Genomic DNA, 20,564 nt, shown 5'->3' on the forward strand with positions numbered 1-20,564 from the left:
GATACAGCAAGACCAAAAAAAACAAAAGGGGCAGCCAAAGTCATAAACCTACACGCAGAGCCTGGGAGGTGTGTTTCCCTGGCCTTCCTCATAGCAGCAAGTGCACTTGGGCACTTGGGAGGTCACGCCTGACACTGTGCTTGGTTTCCATGTCAGAAGCTATTTCCATGTGAGTGAAGGGTGGGAGAGAACTTGAAGCCACTCCTCTGCGAAGACTGTGTCTGTGTTGGTGCTGTGAACATACCCACAATCCTAACTCGTGCCTCAGGTCACGATGGGATGTTGAGGAAGACAGGAGAGAGATGGCCCCTTGGCTACATGCTTCAGACACTTGTTTCATCAACACATATTTTGCACACATGCAAATAGAACATTCAGTGTAGATATATAGTTGTCATAATTCTCCAAGGCCATATGCAAGAAATAAGTGGGTCAAGACTGAGCATCTGGACCCCTGAGAATAGGGTAGTTGTACTGACCACAGCAATGGCATTAAACCATTTGGAGCTGCTCCCAGATCCTGGAGCTATTAACAAGCCCCTAGTCTCTTTCTAGCCAAAGCAGCAGAGGTGAGGGCAGCAGGAACAAGCCTACTGAGCTTTGACAGCCTGTGCAGGACGGATCTCCTGGGGCCTGGTGAATTATTCACTCTTTATCTGCTATATCCCTGCCTCACCTTCAATATCCACTGCCACTATGCCAGCGGTAAAATGGATTTTCCCCTTGAAACTCAAAGCCACATTCCCGCTCTCGAAAAGTGCTACTCGACTCTGGGGAGGCAGCAGAAACCCCCAGACCAGCCCATTACTTAGTGGTACTTCCCACTAGACGACTGCCTGAGAGATCCAGGAGCAGACCACCCTGTCTCAGCGACTTCCGGGTCTTGCAGGGCCAAGAGGTAGTTCATCTCCTGAATGCCCTTATCCCAGCATCTCTCTGCAACTGGCCCAGGGTTATCGCCACATGGTGCTTCCGCCGCCTTTCGCCTTTGTGTGCCAGCCCTTTACTTGAGGAACCGGTGATTCCTTCTTCACTGTTAGGTTCCCAGCCAAATTCTCTCCCTGGTGCTTCCCTGAGGTGTGTGGTGGTGAGCTTTGTGGGCCTGGGAGTCAGACAGATTCACATCCTGGGCTCACAGCTCAGTAGCTGGTGGGCCTCTTTTAACTTCTCCAAGCCTCCATTTCCTCATCTGTAAGATTAAGATAGTAGTATACACTTCATAGGGTAGGAGATTTAAGGGAAACGCTGTTGCTGAAACACAGTGCCAGGTATAGTCAGGTTCCCAATAAGCGCTCACTGTTGCTGTTACTAAGATTAATCACTATTACTTTATCGTTAGCCCTGTGTGCCCCATGCTCTCAGCATTTTGTTTCTGGGTTTACTCTTTATCTCCAGTTTTTTTCAGAACGCCAAGCTGTCTGTTCATATGTGCTTTGGCTGCTGCTTCGGGATAATATTTGGCATCTTAAAGCCTAGATTGGCATCACACCAACTTAAATTATCTTGTCATTGAAAACAAAAAGAGAGTTAGTCTTGATATGGTAACAGAGCTTCTTCAGAGGTTCAGGATTTCCTGGGCCCCCACCCTGTCTGCATGGCCACTGAGGACAAGGGTTGACGCCCACTAACAGGGAGTCATCTTCACCCCCTTTCTGACCGGCTCAGCTGTCATTCAATTCTGTTGATTCTTGTTTGGTGGCAGTCCTGAAAAAAGTTTTGGATGCTTTTATTTGGAAATTTGATAAAATGTAAGTGGAAGATAGAGCAAAATAACTTCTAAGAAAGAAGAACAACTTATTTGTTGGGGTCTCGTATTCTCCAGGATATGGTTACCTATGTATGAACTATCAGAACAGTCTTTAGATCTGATAAAACACACTTATCTGAAGAAAAAAATACACACACACACACACACACACACACACACACATATTTTTTCTTACATTCCTCAAACTCCCTTTCTCTTCTCCCCTCAAAAAATAAATCCTCAGCTAAATCTAGTTGACATTCAAGCTTAATTTACATGTACTTTATCTACAGACTAAAGGTCACTGTGTGAAACAAGCTGAAGCTTTTAGGTTGTAATTCTACTTACAAAGGAAGCATTTTTCAGCCCATCAGTTGCTTTTATGTAGCTCTTTGGGTTTTAACAGCTCTATATTTTAAGCAGGTATAATTGACTTCTAGTTTAACTAAAGTTCAACACAATTGTCTTTACTGAAAGGTAGAGTTAAAACAACAAGGGCAACTAATGATCATTTAAAGTGCAATTTTGGTTTGTTCTGAATGCCATAACTAGAGTAACCCTTTCGTCCACCACTAAGGAAAAGCTTCTTGTGCTCACCCAAGTGCTGGGAACTTTGGATACTCAGCCTGGGATGTATGTAAAAACTGTAAAGTACCCGGGAATGTGCTGTGGATAACTGTGCCCAACCTAAAATGATGAGCTGGCAACTGCAAAATCATTCCCATGTTTCAGTAACTTAGTGGGTGAGTGTTGGAGTCTGGAATCCTTTTCACTCAGAGGTGAAAAATGTCCTTTCCCTGTAGGCAACACTTGAGAAACTTGGACTCAATCCCTCTGAACAGGAAGACCTTTAGAGGAAAACCCACTATAGTGTGTTGTGTGATGAGCATCAGGGTAGTCAAGAAGAGAGAAAATCAATCCTCACTAAAATGATGAAGGAAGGTTTCATGGAGGAGACAGAGCTTGAAATGGGCAGTGTGGTTGGTGAGATTTGGGCAGGGTGAATCATTCCAAGCACAGGTGATAACTTGAGCCAAGATCTAGGGACTGGAATAAAAATTGTACAGGGCTGGAAGAGCAAGAAACCAAACAGACCTTCCTGCCCTGGAGAGTTTGGGTGGGGGGTGCTGGTGGAACTAAAGGTGACTAGGTGAGAATGACCTTGAATTTCCACTTTTGAGAAATGAATCTGATGGGCAATTGAGGGTACTGTAGACCCTTTACCAGGGGGAGTCATGAGGACAGTGGTTTTATAGGACTGATCTGGTGGTGTGATGCAGGCAAGACTGGAAGGGGAGAGACCAGAGGCAAGAAGAAAATTAGGAAGCTGTTGTGTTAGTCCAGACAAAAAATGATTCATGTCTGCCTAAAGTGGTGGCATCAGAAATGGAGAGGAAGGTATATATCTTTGAAATATCAAGAGAGAAGGATGAATTGAACTGGGTAACTAGTAACTGGATATAAGAAAGAGAAATGGTCCATCTGGTCTGGACCCATCTAACACTGAGAGGATAGTGGCATCGTGGACAGAATTGAGGAAACACACACAAGGGGGTTAGTTTAGAAGTGAGGATGCTGTGTTTGTTTTAAGACTGTATATGAGATGGAAAGACAGAAAAAAAGGGGGAATAAAACAGAGGGATGAAAGAGTATTCAGGGAGAGGAAAACATCCTGCTTCTAAGAACTGTCGTTTTCCTGAGAGAGGTCTTCACAATTCTAAAAGGGCAGACCCCAAGGCCTTTATAATGAGTGCTGGAATCATACTATGTGCTCACTCTTGGCTCCCATATTAGCTGTGTGACCTTTGACAAATTACTCAAACTCTCTGTGTCTTGGGTCCCTCGTTTTTAAGAAGGCAATGATAGCAGTGTCTACCTTAGGCGTTATCATAAGGATTCAATTCAATAATCCATGAAAAGTCCTTACCATGGTTCCTAGAACTCAGTATGTATTAGCTTGTTGTTACTGATACTTTAGTATTTCTCAAATGTTTCCTTTCTGTGCTTCAGGAAATTTTGAAGGCTTGTGATAAAAACAATATAGATGGAATCAACAGAACTTGTCAGAGACGAGGATGACATTAAAGTTTGGAATCTTGGGTTACTGGGGAAACACATAGGCCTTGGGTTACTGGGGGAACAGATAGACTTCTAGAAAGAATGTTGCTTCCCAGATAGTCCTTTTTTTCTGGTTGATGGGTCCAAAAAGAAAAAAGAAAAAAATTCAGATATCGGCTTTAGGGAAGTTAATTATACTAAGCATAATTTGCAAACATTTTTATTTATGTCCAATGTGAACTCATGCATTCATTCTTTCATTGACCAAATAATTTTGAATCCCACAGGAACAGCAAGTTTGTCAGACCAATGGTCACATTCAACCAGTGTTCTCGTGCTAACAGCATCAACGACTATTTTGTGAGTGAGCATGTCACCCTAAGGACCGCCTCCAAATATTTTTTGGAGCAACTGCTTGTAGACATTCCCTGTGCTGAGGGAAGAGGGGGCTGAGCAGGAAGTAGGTTGACAAAACATCTTCACAAATGTTTTTGCTAAATACAAAGAATGCCACAGGGCAAAGTTTGGGGATAATGGTTTATTTCTTTGTCCATTCCCTCAACATCAAACAAGTTACTTAACTATCGTTATGTACACTTTTCTGACTATAAGGTGAGGATAAGAATGCTTAGATAAAAATCAGAAATTATCTGAAGATGTTTGTTGAAAGTAACAATGTGAGCACAAAATATTGTTATTAACAGTTAGTGAAAGATTATTTCAGCAGCACTCCTGCTTCAGAAAACTCCATTAGAGGCCTGGGGGAGATAAGTGATTCTCATCTCACTTCAAAACACTCATCTCTTTTCTGCTAACTCCCTCTGCACTTATTTGTCTGCGTAGCACAACTAAAACCTTGTTTCTATACAGTTTTGGTCTCTAATCTCTCACCTTTAGTCACCGTGGCCCTTTAAATATAGCTCCCTGGGCCTCTCATGAGGGATTTGATGAATACATCTTCACAGATGAATTCATCCACAACTCAACAAGTGTAAATACAAACTAAGCCCAGTTTTGAATCTAGTTTCTTGCCATGCTAAGAATTTTGAAGGTGGGTCCTAGAACACATTTTAAATTCCTTCCTCAAAATTCATGCTACCCTCCAAATAGGAGATGGTGTCAGGTATTGGTAAAACTGACGTAGAGGCTTGCTCCACCTGTCAGAGATTCATTTATCCATTCAACACGTAGTCACTGAACACCTACCCTATCCCAGGCACTATTGTGGGTACACGAGAAACAGTATGAACAAAACACTCACTCTCCATCCTCTTGGACTTTATCTTCTGATGGGGAGGGACAGAAAAAAACCAAAGTAAATTATTTACAATATTAGAAGGTGATAAATGTTATGGAGAACAATAAAGGGGTGAGGTTTAGGGATGGCGAAGGGGAAGATGCAATTATGTCATGTGGGTGGGAAAGGCCTCACTGAAAAGGTGAGGTTTGAGAAAAAACTTGAAGTAAGAAAAAGTGAGCCATGTGCCTATCTGGGGAAGGGCCGTTCAGGCATTAGGAACAGCAGGTGCAAAGGCCCAGAGGTGGGACAGTGTCTGGAGAGCTCAAGGAGCAGGATGGGGACTAGGGCAGAGTGGAAGGGAGTAGAAGGAAAGGAAGTCAGAAAGATAACTGGGGGAGGAGGAATAAGGGAGCCAGTTCATGTAGGACTTTGCAAGCTATTGTGAGGATGTTGGTCTTTATGGGGAGTCTTTACAGGATTTTAGGCGGAGGAGTAGCATGATCTGAAGTACCTTTTCCAAGAGTCACTACGATGAGACTTGACTCTGTGTATGGGCAGGGTGAGCAGTGGAAGCAGAGAGGCCATTAATATAACTCTTGCAATAATCCAGGTGAAAGAGCGTAGCTTAGACCAGGGGTGCAGCAGTAGACATGATAAGCAGTAGACAGTGTCTAGATATGCCTGATGGTCAAGCTGATGGAATTTGCTCCTAGCTTTAATGTGAAGTGTGGTAGGGGAAGGAGTTAAATGACTTCAAGATTAGTACCCAAGCAATGCAAAGATAGAATTGCCATTAACTGAGATGGTAGAACTGCAGCTGGAACGGGTCTGAGGGGAATATCAGGAGTTCCATTTGGCACATGTTAGCATTGAGATTTCTACCAGATGTCCCAGTGAAGATGTGGAAGAGGCAGCTGCCTAGCAGCGTCTGGGAGGGGAACCCGGCTCGACATGTACCAGGAAGAAGTGGAGATGCTGAGCGAGAGAATAGTCATTACCTGGACACAGGGAGGCTCTAACCAAAAGTTTCTCTATTCCTTATTGAACCCAATAAGGAATTTTTTTTAAAAAGGAAGCTCTTTTCTAAACAACCAAATGAAATCAATTAACTGTATTGTGAGCCTTTTGTGCCAGAGATTTTTATCTTACCTTTCTAAGCACAGGGCCCAGCTTATCAGGTGTTTGCCGATGAATAAATAGGTACTTCTAAATCAGTCAGAAATATCTTGGAAAGGAGTTTAAAAGAAAGCTTTTACCAACGGAGCACTATGTAAGTCAGTATAACAAACGATTGAGCGCCTGTTCTGGGCAGCATGGGTACACTCTGTGGGTGGTGAGGAACAACAACAAAGGAGCCCCCAAGGAATGTATTGGCTAGTGGGAGGGAAAAGACAAATCCTCAAACACTTACGAATAATAGGACCCTAAGAGAAGTAGGACTAAAATCCAGTGGGCGATCAGGAAAGCTTTCAAGAAGGAGGCGGCGTCTAAGCCAAGCCTGGAAGGATTGTGCAGAACTTCAGGAGGAGGAAGAAGGCACTTGAACAGCAGGTGGTCCATTTTAGCTAGAGCATCGTAGACGTAAAAATGTCTGACAAGTCATTGCTTTTGTTCTTGAAAATTATTTTGAGTATAGAAATGAAAATATTTTCTTTTCAGAAATGTGAGTGAGACGTTCCCTTTATTGGCATGTTTTAAGCAGTTTTATTATGATATGCCTTAGTGTCATTTTCTTCATGCTTCTTGTGCTTGGGTTTTGTTGAGCTTATAGGAGATACAGGTTTATGGTTTTCATTAAATTTTTGAATGTTTTAACGTTTTCTGCCATTATGTTTTCAAATATTGTTCTGCCCTCCCTGTCAGCCAGAGACTTCAATTACACATGTATCAGCTCACTAATAATCTGGGGTTTTTTTCGTCTTTTTTTCTCCATGTGATTCATTTTGGCTAGTTTCTATTGCTATGCCTTAAAGTGCACTAATCTTTCTTCTGCAATGTCTAATCTGTTCTTCGTCCAATTCAGTGTACTTTTCATCTCATTGTAATTTTCATATCTAGAAATTTAAATTGTGTTTTTTATATTTTTAATGTTTCTGTTTAACATATTCAATCTTGATTCTAGCTTCTTGAACATTAGGAACACAGTTAAAATAACTGTTTCATTGTCTTTGTCTACTAATTCCTTCATTTGGGTCATTTCTGGATGCGTTTCAATTGATTGATTTCCCCCCCCCCCTTCATTATGTGTCGTGTTTTCCTGCTTCTTTGCAGGCCTGGTAATTTTCTGTTGGATGCTAGACATTGTGAATTTTACCTTTTATGTTCTACTGCGTAATCAGGTACCCTTTAATTACCAAAGGAAGGAAACACACTGCCTTGGGTAAGTTCCACATGGCTGACCATCCTAGAAATGATATATTCCAACTTCATACCAAGAAAGTCCTACTGTTTCATTAGCACTTATGTAAGAAATCAAAGGAAGCACAAAAAGAACAGAAGATAAATCCAGTTTGATTCCAGGATGCTCAGGAAGGGAAAGTGGTCATTTCTCTTTCCTAAGGAGGGACAAAGAATCTACTCATTGACAGCTTACTATGTAGAAGGTGTAGACTATATGTTGGTATTACAAAAATAAACAAGATATGTACTTCCCTTGCCCTCAAATGCTTACAGTTAGTAGGGAACAAACCAGTAATCAGGCAATGACATAAGTGCCCTGATGGGAATAGAGCAGGATGCTGTGGGACCATATAGGAACATCTCCAACCTGGGACAGGAGGAAAGAGTTTCCAGGAAAGCGACACCTAAGCTACAACTAGAATGATACATGATGTGAGAGAGTGACTAGAGTCTTGTAACCTTTTTCTGATTGTGAGTGTGCCCATTATAGTAAATTGGAAAATACAGAAAGGTATAAAAACTGTAATTTTTAAATTACTTTATTTTGCAAATTAATAAGTTAATGTAGCATGTAACTTATGGAGAAGTTACCCTGTGATCCTTTTGCTTTGCTTTGTTTTTTAAAACTTGTAAAGAATCATCAGGGAAAGAAAAAGATCCCCACCTCTTTAGGCAGGGTTCTGTTCTCGAGATCTGAGCTTGCAGGAAGTTTTCTGGGGGGTGGGGGCGAGAGAGAGAGAGAGAGAGAGAGAGAGAGAGAGAGAGAGAGAGAGAGAGAGAGACCTGGAAGATGCTGGAACAGGCCTTTGTTTTGATGGGTACAAATAGAACTTCTCAATGTTTGGGTGGGGGCCATCTGCATCAAAAAGACCTAGGAGCATCTGTTTAAAATGCTGATGTCTGGACTCCACATTGGATCTCCTGAGTGAGAATTGATGGAGGTCGAGCCTGGGAGTCTGCATGTAAATTGCTCCCTAGGTGATTCTAATACACCCTAAATTGGAGAATCACAGGAATGGAATTAAACCAGACTGGGTGGGAGAAGGGACTAGAGGCTTGGTAGTTTGACGTTTAAAAGAGCAAGGCCCAACTGACTCTGGGACAGGCTGGATCTCTAACACCAGGGAGGGGGCTGCAGGCATTTGATTATGGTGAAGGTATTTTTTCATGTTTATTGGTAATTTGAAATTGTTTTCATTGTGTGAGATTTGCTCATTCATGTTTTAGCTTATTTTTAAAAATATTTTTCTTACTAATTTATAGTGACCCTTTTATAGGAAAGTTATTAGTTTTTTGTGTATTACACACATATTTTCCCCTCAACAAAGATTATAACATTTATTGAGAACTTACAACTTGCCGAACGCTATGTTAAGAGCTTTAAGTATGTCAAAAATGTCCTTATATTGATAACAACCCCATGAAGTAAGTGATCACCATTATTATCATTCCCATTTTACAGACAGGTCACCAAGCCTTAAAGAGGTAAATCATCCTGTTCAAGATCACAAAGCCAGTGAGTGAAGGAATTGGAACTCAGATCAGACGGAGCATGTCTGACTCCAAAGCCCATGTTCTTTACGCCACCCCTTTCGTCCTTACTGCGTTTTAATTTTGTTTATAGGTCGTTTCATGTTTATACATGAAAATTTTTATTTTCATGTCATCAGATCTATAAAGGTTTTCTTCTATGGGCTCTTCTCTTGCTTCCATGCTTAGAATGTTCTTCCCTACCTCAAGAATCTCAAGATCCCAATAGTCACTTCTATTTTCTCATAGTTACACATAATTTCGTTTAAAAGCTATTCCATTACATTTGTATGTGTTTACAATATATGGAGAAAAAGAGCCTTTCCCCTTTATGAAAAAAATGGCAAGAATAAGTTGTAAAATTGCTAGACTCGCAAATAGGCAATTCACAACAAAACAACTTAAAAATACAGACAGGAATTTGAAATCAGTAACTTGATATTTAGTGGCAATTTTTTCTTTTTGATGACTGGAGGAGAACTATCTCAAGATGAGACACAGTATATGTAGATACAACACCATGTTGTTTCCATATTTGTGTCTATTTCCAACCTGGAGGAAGGAAGACCCAGCACAGGAGATGGTGGGAGACCGCGTCCTGAGCCTTTTCTGAGGTAGCCCAGTGTTTTTGGTTCCTGAGCTGGGTTAGCCAGTTGGTGCCAGTAGGAATTCTTGCTGCCAGTGAGTCGCAGGCCAGAGGAGGAAATGCAAAAGGACTGGCCATTCCAGAGAGGCAGCCACTTGAACTGCAGGCAGGACAAGGCTGAGAACCTAGGGCTTCTTGGCACATAAGGGACTCCCAGTGGAAGAAGAGAAAGGTTTAGGAAGGGGGTTGTAATGACCAATGGTGGCTTATATTTAGTGGGTTATGGTGCTTATCAATTTGTATCGGTTATTTCTATAAATCCTCTATATTACATTTGAATTTAGTTGCTAAACTGAGACAGTAAGTAGACTTTAGTTAAATACTTTTATTAAAATAGTATGCGTTGATTTTTCAAAAAGCAGAGTCAGCTGATTTACATTCAAATCATAAAACAATATGTGTTTATAACACCAGAGTTGTTTTTATAAGAACTTCATTTACTCCTCACAGTTGCTCCCTGGGGCAAGTGTTGCCATGGGTCCTACTCTGTCAAGGGGCTGGGGAGCTTGTTCAGGGCCCTGTGCAGTCAACTAGAAACAGCAGTCATCTGCCACCCGCTGTTTGACCCAGGGTCAGAGCCTGAAGAAAGCCTGAGACACACCTGGGGAAGGACCTATTCCTTCAGGGACTTTGGTCGCGCATTTTCGGACATGCCCAGTGTTAATAAATGTCATACTGGGCTATTCCCCAAGGCCTAGCTGCAAGTAATTTTCCTGGAGACATTGGGTGAGAACGTTTGCTGGAACAACCCCTTGCAACTGGGATTGTTGAGGAGTCTTGAGCCCAGACGACCTGCCTCAGCTTCTGTGACTTCCCAGCCTTTGTGTGCAAGTGGGCTGACCGAGGCTTGTGGGTGGACTCCAAACCAACACTCATTAGTTATTTGTTCAGCATTTTATTAGAGAATCCATCCAGGCAATGACTGAGGCAGGCTGAGAAGGACAGCCATGGGAAGCTGCACTCAGGCTTCAGCTCTGACAACACTGTTCAGCTTCTCAGCAACAATTCAGCAAAGTAAACACCATAGGGATAAATTGAATCCCTCCCAGTCCCCTCCCCCACTCTTTGGAGAGTAGGCTGGCCTCCACTCCCATCCTAATGCACTGAGCAAAGGAGGAATTGGTGAATACCATGTTTTCCCCATGGCATTGCATTTTCAGTGATGTTTGAGCCTCCTTTACATGTCAGCACTCCAGTCTCTGCCCGGCTGACCCAGCCCTAACCGGCCGTGGGTGCACAGCCCATGCAGGCACGAAAGGTTTGTGTTATTACCCGACAGGCCAGGGGCACATGCATGGTTTCTGGTTTTGTAGTGTTGCAGAAAAACGGCAAGGACCAAGAAACTCAAGCGGCACGCAGAGATCAGGGAGAACACAGCTTTATTACGCCGGCAGGCTCAGTGGGATCCTTCCCAAAAGACTGAGCCCCTACCAAGGTTTTGAGCAGGTTTCTATGGGTTGGGGACTTCCTTGAGTCGGGGAAGGGGTAGGTGTCGTCTGGTGAGTGATTGGCTCATGTGTGGCTTGGAGGGGGTTTATGCGGAAGTGGGCTGGGGCTTAGCCTGGGGACTTTTCTCTCCGCTGGGGCCACCATTTTTGCTCAGTTCCACGTGGGAGGGAACCATTTTAAGGTCAGTTTCCCCAACAGTAGTGATGTTGATATGGGGCAGGAGAAGGACAGCCATGTCTCGGGGGCCCTAATTGGAGAACACTAGCCTCTGCAAGCGCCTGTTTTCTAGGGATTAGTGGAATGTTTGCTAAAGTGAAGTTATCCTAAGCAAACAGGCACAAAGAGAAACAGGTAAACATGCTAGATATTCAGTTCCCATAAACAATGTTACTGCCAGTCAGAAAGGAATATCACTGATTAAGGAGCACATTTCCCGCCCAGTTGAACTAGTAATCGATAATGAAGTATTTATTGAGTACCAGTGGTGGTACTCATCCCAGTGGTAGGAAAGGGGATGGATGAGTGAATGGGACACACAGAAAAAAAGATGAAACTGTCCCTAGCAATAAGAGCCTGTCTGGTTAGAAGCCAGAATAACGCACAAAAAAGCGTGCCAACCATCAGCCACACAGTGATACTGGTGGGCTCAGGAAGGGGCAATCTGTGGGATTCAGGGTCTTTGGGGAAGGCCGGGCAGGATTCAGCTGGGTTCTCAGGATCCCAAGCAGGATGAACCAACACTAGCATAGGGCCCCCAGGCCGCCGATGTGGGATGACCAGGGCTTGCTCCCTTGAGCTCACAAATGCCTTGACCTTTGGCTGACCCCTGTGGGGCTGCAAGAAGGAGGTCAAGCCCCAGAATTTCACCCCCATACAAGGCAAACCCCATTCTCCTGTTGAGGTTTGCAGATTGTTGTCACCATGTCTTGGCTTCAGTGCGAATGCCTGCCTTTCCCAGAGATGAGCTGACCTCAGCTTCAGACCTTCATGAGGGACTCCTGTAACACCTGCAGTCTAACCCTCAAGTACAAACAGCCGGGCCACCACATTGATAGCCCCATCTCTGCAGGCCAGGGAACCTCAGTCAATGGCAGGCTCGCTGGAGCTGTTTCTAAAGGATCATTTGCATGCACATAATAACAGCAATTTTCATAATTAAGGAGATTCATAAAGAGTATTCAATTGTCTAAAAAAAAAAAGGACTTTAAGTTACAAAATAGGTCAGATCTGAAAGGTGACTCAGAATGTAAAGTGTTCCAGCTAGCAGACGGGAACCTGCACTTAGGGACTTCAGAGAAATCATGGCAGGACACATTGTTTTAGCAACGTGCAAACCAGAGCAGCTGGTGACATCAGGCAAGTTTTCTCCCTTTCTTTTTCGTGAATCAGTCCTGAGAGTAAAAGGTGAAAGGAAGGGAGTTCAAGAAGGCAGCCAGCCAACCACCACCGCAAGGTTTTGTGTTCAGAAGAGCAGTGGCAGCTCACCACATTCAGCGCTATTCATTCTGATGAGGAAGAAACACTTCTGCAAAGAAAACCTTTCACTTCTGCACAGAAAAGATTTCTTGAAACGGATGCATTTTCAACTAGTAAAAATCTAATATTCTGTTCGTATTCAAAGCAAAAATTTGCATTTCAAGTTGAATTCAGACGATTCCTTTTGCAAAGTCTAGGCAGTATGGAAAAGTGTATGTGGGAGAAAGTAGTACTCAGCTCCGGGAGCTGTGGGTGAGCCAGGGCCAGCTACTCCACTTGCTTTCTCTGGACCTCAGCTTTCTCATCCCTGACTCTAGGTTTCTAGGTATTCCTCCCCACTCCCTCCCCACCACCCCCTTGGTGGGAGCAGAGTTTGAAATCATCTGTCTACATTTTACAAATAAGTAACTAAGGCCACTCAGGGTGACAGCTGTTGGTCCCATAAAATGTGTCCTCCAAGCTAGTGTGGCTGGGTTGGGAGATTTCCCACCAGGGCTCTCTGTGCCTCACCCACCCTCTTCCCGACACTATCACATTTTCACATCATAAATCCAGGTTAGCAATTCATTGTCATCTTCTCTCAAAAGAAGAGCTCCCTGGGAACCCATTGATGTGCTTTCTGACTTGAACCCTATCTCCCCAGTGGAAAAGTTCTAGACCTGAAACTGTCACTGTAGGCAGAAACAAGAGGGATGGGGCGGGGGGAGGAAGTGAGGGAAATAAAGAAAAGAGGAGATGAGATCATTGTTAAGAAAAAGGTGCAGCTAATTTTAATGGATTATAACATTATTAGCATTGCGGGCAGGGAAAAATCTCTATCCTCTGTGTTACCATGACAGTTCCTACAAGGGAATCTTACCTCCCCACGGGAATGAGTGGTCAGCAGAGTCCCACCCTGGGAATGCCCTGAATATTTCACGCCCTCATTGAAATGTAATCCTAAATTTCTTTGTTCTTTGGAGCATTTGCCCTTTTTCCTGGGCCTGCCCACTGCTGCATTTTGGGAGTTTATTCTCTTTCTTTTTTTAAATAAACCCTCTGCTTGCTTGGCTTACTTGGCTTTGTTGACATGAATTAATATTTCGGTATGTCCTGGAATTCCTTCCCGTGTTTACCAAGAATTCCCAGTTCCTCCTGCAACAAAACAAGGCGCATTTCTCTGCAGTGATACAGACAAAAGAGAGAGCAAGTTTTCCTGCTCAACAAAATGCTTCATTCTTTGGGGAGCAGGGACAGGTAATAAATAAATGTATACATAGGCATGACAATATTGGATAACGATAAGTGTCACAGAGACAAAAAGCCAGATGAGGTGATCAGGAGTAGCTTCTGGGACGACTTTCAGTTGAGAAGTCAGAGAAAGACCTCCTCACAAGGTGACAGCCTCAGTGAAGATGAGGGCACCATACATGCGCACTAGACATGGTAAAGACCGTTGTATGATAATGGCCAATGTGACTGGAGCAGAGCAACGGAGTAGAGTGGGGGGAGGTGGCCTCCAGTCAAGGCCACCTCCTGAATGGACTTGCCAGATACTCCCAGGACGATGAGCTCTAAGGCCTCTTCCGGCGTTACCATTCTCAAATCCGAAATCAAGATTTAGGAAGCCCTCTATACCAGAGGGGACTCCTTAATTTGACAGTCTAGATTTTGTGACTTTCAGTTTGGGGTTTTCTTATTTTCATCCAAATTCTTAATCATTATTATCAGAAAAAAAAATGTTTCTGATTTTCTTGTGGCCATACCTCTTCATATCCTGTGTTTCACCTTGATGCAATCTTATACATCCCAAGTTTGTTAAAAGAATATTCCTGAGTGAAGAGTAACACAATTTACTGGTAAATATCTAAGTTCACATTTGGGATATAAATGAAGCCAAAAGATGAGGAAACGAAAGCTTGTCCTTTTTTTTTTCTTTACAGAATCTGGGCCTACCCCAGACCAGTGATGAGTATAAAAGAGAAATGCTAATTTTCCCTATTGATGCTTCTGTTGTTTCAAAGTCGTCTTTCTGTGATCCCCCAGGCAACAAATGAAGCATTGTAAAGTCTTTAATGGTTCTCTCAATGGGCAATTACACATTTTTTACACAATAAATTTTGTCAGTAGTGCAGCTGATTACATTCATTTATGAAAATGACTAAAAACAGTGAATAGAACATTTTTTTCTGTCTGGTTCTGTTCAGATAATCATCAGAGCCATAATAAAAAGTGTAGTAGACCTGGAATCAGAAAACCTGGAGTTGAGCCCAGCTCGTCTATGAGCCAGCAGTATGACCTTGAGTAAATGATGCCACCTCTCTAAGCCCCTGTTTTTATCTGTATAAAAGGGAGGATAATATGTCCCAATATGCTTCAACCCAGAGAGTTGTTGGAGCAGGGAGGGAAGGGACACCTGCAATGTTCCCAGGCATTGGGAAGTTTCCAGCTCTTAAGGCGGGGGTGGTATATACATGTTTGTTTTAATATTCATCTTTAAATTGTTCATGTACATTTCATATATTTGTGATATAATACGATACAGTTCACAATAAATTGCTGAAGCAGTCAGTCAATACTTGTTGACAGACTTAACAAAAAGTAAATATAGTACGAGATTTCCTCTGGACCTCCTGGCAAAGAGAATAAACCTAAGTAGAAGACAAAACAATTATTCCCCTCAAATCAAAACATGTTCTTTTAAAAAAGAGTTTAATTGAAAGAGTAATCAGTGAAACGAATAAAACAAAAGGGCATATCATGCTCAGTACTGATCCATCCCACCTGGCCTTCCACCCCTCCTCACTTGAGGTTTTCTTAGATTTCTCTCCAGAAATAGTCTAGGAAGCCAAAGACAAAGAATCTTGATAGTGGCAAGAAAGAAGCATATAGACGCATTTGTGTGTGCACCACTTTTTTACATAAATGGAAGTATGTTATACATGCTACTCTGCACTTTGCTGTTTTGTTTTGTTTTTTTCATTTATCTTGGAGCCTTATGGCTTAAAAAAATTTTTTAAACCATATGGTTTAAAATATCAGCCTTATGGTTTAAAACAATTTTTTTTCACAGTATGGTTTAAAAAAAATTTTTTTTTCACAGTATTTCCTTATATGACTATGCTACACTTTATTTAAGCAGACCTCGTGGATAAATATTTAGGTTGTTTCCAGTTTCTGCTCTTGCCCACACTTCTGCTGCACCCATCTTTATGCTCAGATATTCTCACACATATATGAGTGCATCTGTAGAATAAATCCCAAAGCGTCATTGATGAATCAAAAGGTAGATCCATTTAAATTTCAGGAGAGATTGCCAAAATGCCCTCCAAGGAGACAGTGTACTTCTGTCAACAGGATGTCAGAGCGCTGCCTATCACCCCTGTGGTATGTGCTCTGCTAGTCTTTTTTATTTACTTATTTATCAAACCTAAGAGGTAAAAATAGCATTTTATCATTTGGATTTATTTCTTTAACTCAAAGTGAAGATAAGGCACTCTTTTTTTTTCTCTGTATTTCCTGTTTGGGTCCATTGCCCAGTTTTCTTTTGGTTCCTTTACTTATTGCTTTGGAACAGCTCTTTATACATGAGCCCTTTGCAATTAGCCTCCAGGTTTGTGTTTCTTCTTTGTTATTGCTTGAGTGTTACCTCTTGCAGAAATCTTTAATTACTAGATAGTCAAATGCATTGCATTCCACCTACATATATATGGTATGAGGGTTGTTTCCTTCTTAGAAAGTCTTTCTTACTCTAATTCCATTATAAATATTTTCCTCTAGTACTTTCACTAGTTTTTTTTTTTCACTTTTCAATTTTGAAGACTATCATTTAATTAACTTATTTAGAATAAGGAATGAAATCAAGATTCAGCTTTTTCTTTTCTCCCCAGATGTCTATCCTATTGTGTCAACTCTATTTTTTAACTAATGCATTTTCTTCCCATAGTTCTGAAATGCCACATTATTTGGGTCTAAAAATTGCTGTATCTAGAAATTTAAAATTCTTGGATGGTAAATTGATAAATTAACCAAGTCCTTCCAGGCAAATTCAAGGAACCATCAAAACAATAGCATCAATAGAGTGCGCGTATCATGTGCTGGGCCCTGTTCTGAGTGTGTTGCATGTGTTTGCTCATTTAATCCGCATGACCATGCTATAAGGTAGGTGCTTACGCTTTATTTACAGACAGGGACACTAAAGCACAGAGAGGTTAAGTAACTTGCTCAAGGTCATGCTTCTTGTGAGAGTCAAAGTCATGATTTGAACACAGACAGTTTGATTTTAGAATCCATGCTTCTACCCAACACTCTGCTGCCTCCACAAAATGGAGAGCACTTTTGTGTGTGCTTCCTACATGCTAGGCACTGTTCTAAGGACTTCCCATAGAGTAATTCCACTTAGTCTTTGCAACAATCCTAAGAAGTAGGCACTACTACTCTCTCCATTTTACGACGAGCAAACTGAAGCAGAGTATAATGGAGGATAGAAAGGGAAGGAGGAGTGGTGTGAGATGAGTCCAGAGAGGGAGCACTTTTGCTCTATCTTTGGAGCAGCAAGGAATCACGAAAGTGTTTGAATCAGGGCTGACCCGATCAGATTTGGTTTTTGTGAAGCTCGTTAGGAGCAGCATGGAGAATGGAAGTGGGAAGGGGCTGCATAGTGGGTGTGGGAGAACCAGATATCAGACGAAGACCAGGCTGCAGTGGCCCCCACCGCACACGGCCTTCCAGCGGTGACTAGGCAGTGTCCACATGGCATGAGGATTACTACCCTTGGCGGCCAGGGACAGAGCCCAAGACAGGTGTTTATGTTATTTACATTTTCAGAGAAAACCAAAGTGTCAAAAGGTTACCTCATCCCTGCTCACCCAGCTGGTGAATGGAATGCTTGCTCCTCGCCAGTAAGCCTACCACCCTCTTTACTCAGGCTCACAAATTGACCTTGTCAGATGCTAGGGGGCCAGCTCATTACAGCCTTGAAAGTCAAATTTGGCAATTCCTTCGCCATCCTCTGTCTTTTCCCAATTGGGTAGAAATCAAGGACATTCCATTGACGTTGTTGACAGATGAACTTCTGATATCAAATATCTTTGGATCTCTTAAGGGTTTCTCTTCTGTTTTAGGTGAACTTTTCCTCAGACTTCTGCATGTTCTCCCAAAGTTACTTCATGAATTTTTAGAATTGCTTTCTTCTTGTCTGAATAAAGGGCAAGTTCGGGGCCCACTGCCTGCTGTGCTGCTATTAACCACCTTCTCTCCCTGCAGGTCAGAGTGATGCTGGACCTGTGCAATAGCAGCAAGGGGATCTGCCTGACAGGTAGGCTGGCCGGGCCGCTCACGGGAGAACATGTGTGCCAGCCCCAATGCCGGGGCAGAACGAGCACCTCCCAACACTTTAGGTTATAAAAATACATGTTGCTTTACTTTTACCAGATGTTTTTAATGGGCTGAAAATCCATTGTAATATAAATATAAAAATGCTGATAATAATAATATTTTTGGTATTGCCATAGAAATACAGCATGGAAAATAAATAGGTGTTGGGTAATGGGAAACATGTAGTACCTTGAACTGACGCCACAGATGTTTTCCCTATTCCCATTCGTTTTTAAAAGGGAAAATAGAGTTCTTTTTACCAGAGAATAGTGTTCTTTTACCAGAAGTACGTATTTGCTTCCATCATATATATAGGATACATATAGCATGGATGGAAAGCTCTAGAAACAAACCGCTAAGTAGTCAAGAAGACACTGTTTCATTAGGACTGCGCTGGGTGCCTGCTATGTGCTAGGTGGGACGGATGGTTGGTCCCATCCTACCCCCTTCTAGTCAATGAATCAAGAACAAATAGCCAGGAGGGAGGGAATCAAGCTCAAGACACATCAGCCTTGGAACAAGGAATGCCTGGTATACGGGGCAGGAGAGGAGGGGAGCGGTTTCAATGCAATTGTCTGCACCTGAGTCTCACCGAGTCCGCGTCCTGCATCCTGCCTGAGGGGAAGGGTGCCTGCCTCCTGCCTCCAGAACCTGGGGACAAGGTAAACCATAGACCTTGGAGCAATCACCCAATTCGTGTGTGTGCCCTTCTATCCCAGGATGGGCTGATACAGTCTGATTTCAGACACTGCATTTCCTGCCTCTCCAAAGGGGGTATAGCATTCTGAGGAAACAGGGAGAAATTTTTTTTTGCTTTAAAAGTCTATTATGGAGTAAATGCACAGCTCTCGTTGACTTTAAAGGGCAACCAAAGACTTTGTAGCCATCTGCAGCATTGTTGGGCCACCTTAGTCTGTGGCTCCAGGCTCTGGGGAGGTCCCATTCACATTCCACTTGCACCCAGGGCTACAGGTGGAGGCTGAAAAACCCTGCATGGTGTGTATCAAGTATAAGAAACCTTACCCTTTTCTGCGGTACTCTCCCCAGTGCCTCAGGTTACCGGTGCTCAATGGGAGTGTGTCAAGTGACTAAATCTGGGGGTTATATAAGTGATTGAATGGGGGTGGTGGGCTGGTAAGAAACACTTCCCTGAGGAACCCCGAGTTCGAGGCTGATTCTCCTTCACTTAGTTTGGCCTCAGAGAGAAAAGCTGTAATCCTGTGGCTTCTGGGGAAATGCTAATTGAATTACTTGAGTCACATTTCAGCCCTTACAGAAAATTAAATATCTTGAGAACAACTTGGTTCTTTATTCTGAAACTCTTCTAGCTTAAGCACCTTTCTTAAGTCCCTTTTCAGAGTTCTTGCGTGTGACAGTAATAAATGCTAGAGAAACGCTCAGGTGGATAGAATTACAGGCACAAAAGCCCTGTTGAGAAGCACAGGAAAAGCCTCTTCCTTTTTGATGTTTATAGTGATAGAAGGAGAGCCTTCTATGTATCTAGTGAAGAAGGAGAGCCTGTTCAGTGGATGGAGGATGGAGCTATGGAGACCACTTAGGGGTGATTGACAGGGGGTAGGGGATCCAATCTGCACTGGAAATGGGTTGAGGAGGTTATTCTTTGGCACCTCAAAATGCTTTTCAAAAGCTAGCTCCTGCCTTCTCCTTTCATGCCGGCTTGAAATTGGGCCTCCTTTTACACAGAAAGCTCTTCTATTAAAACTTCGGGGTGAAAAGCACAAATTACAAAGTGAGGTGGTGGCTTGGTTTAGGCCAAGCTGTCTGGATTGGGGGTGAGGAAATGACAGGACCCAGGACTGAATCAGCAACTGTTGGGGGAGGGGAGAGAGCCTTCCTTGGTCCAGAGGCCCAAGAAGACGCCCACAGGAAGGGTTGCCAGGGCAGACCCTGGGCTTGGGGTCTGAGAACAAGGTCTAGCTTTTTACATGAGATTCGTCTTTGAAAAAGTGGGTGCTTCTGACTCGTCCAGCTGTGACCATGAGACCCCATTCTTGTTCCTTTTCTGGGACTTAGCTGTGGTTGCTATGGAGACAAGGATAGATGCTGTGTAGTTTTGTGTAGCACGTGACATCTCAGGTGAAGATGAGGGTAACTCACTAGCTAGAGTAGTTAGGGGCTTTTACTGGTGCAGAGTTTATCAAATAACATATGCTTTTCTGGAGGTATCTTACCCTGAGCCCATATTTTCTTAGAACCCCAGAATACCTTCTGGAAGAGCAGGTATCTTGACGAAGGCAGGTTCTTGAATTATTCTTCACTTCTAGTGGTTTCCACATATGGACTTGTTGGAAAATCTCTAAACCATAACATTGCTGAACTGATTGTCGGGACTGACGTGCTTTAAGTCTATAGTGCCCATTCTCCTCGCAGCCAAGTGACTCCAATCCAGTGATGGCACACATCACCACTCCTTATCATTTAACCAGGCAGACATCAATAATGCATCACAGTTGCTGCTGACTATGGCCTTATGTCATTCTTTTCTGGTGCTCCAAAAAGCGGTACTAATTGATTAGAATTGGCACTTGAAATGAAACCTGTTTGCCATCCCTACTCTAATTTTTTAAGGTTACCATAGCCATAGTTCAAAGTTGAAATGCACCAAATAAATGGAATTGGACCAGAGCTGCAGTTTAATGGGG

At 42.8% G+C, this 20,564-nt stretch overlaps 1 protein-coding gene across 3 annotated transcripts in view; it reads left to right on the forward strand.

The window, feature by feature from the left end:
• GLDN (gliomedin) overlaps positions 1-20,564 on the forward strand; it is a 66,526-nt gene that overhangs the window by 21,376 nt on the left and 24,586 nt on the right. For all 3 annotated transcript variants that reach the window (XM_088797208.1, XM_019730649.3, XM_074327744.2), the window contains one exon: positions 17,791-17,842. In XM_088797208.1, the coding sequence (XP_088653334.1) occupies positions 17,791-17,842 (52 nt within the window). The remainder of the gene's footprint in view (positions 1-17,790; positions 17,843-20,564) is intronic.

The sequence above is a fragment of the Rhinolophus sinicus genome, chromosome 3, assembly GCF_057876585.1.
Source record: "Rhinolophus sinicus isolate RSI-liver-muscle chromosome 3, RSI-T2T, whole genome shotgun sequence".
NCBI classification, from domain to species: domain Eukaryota; kingdom Metazoa; phylum Chordata; class Mammalia; order Chiroptera; family Rhinolophidae; genus Rhinolophus; species Rhinolophus sinicus.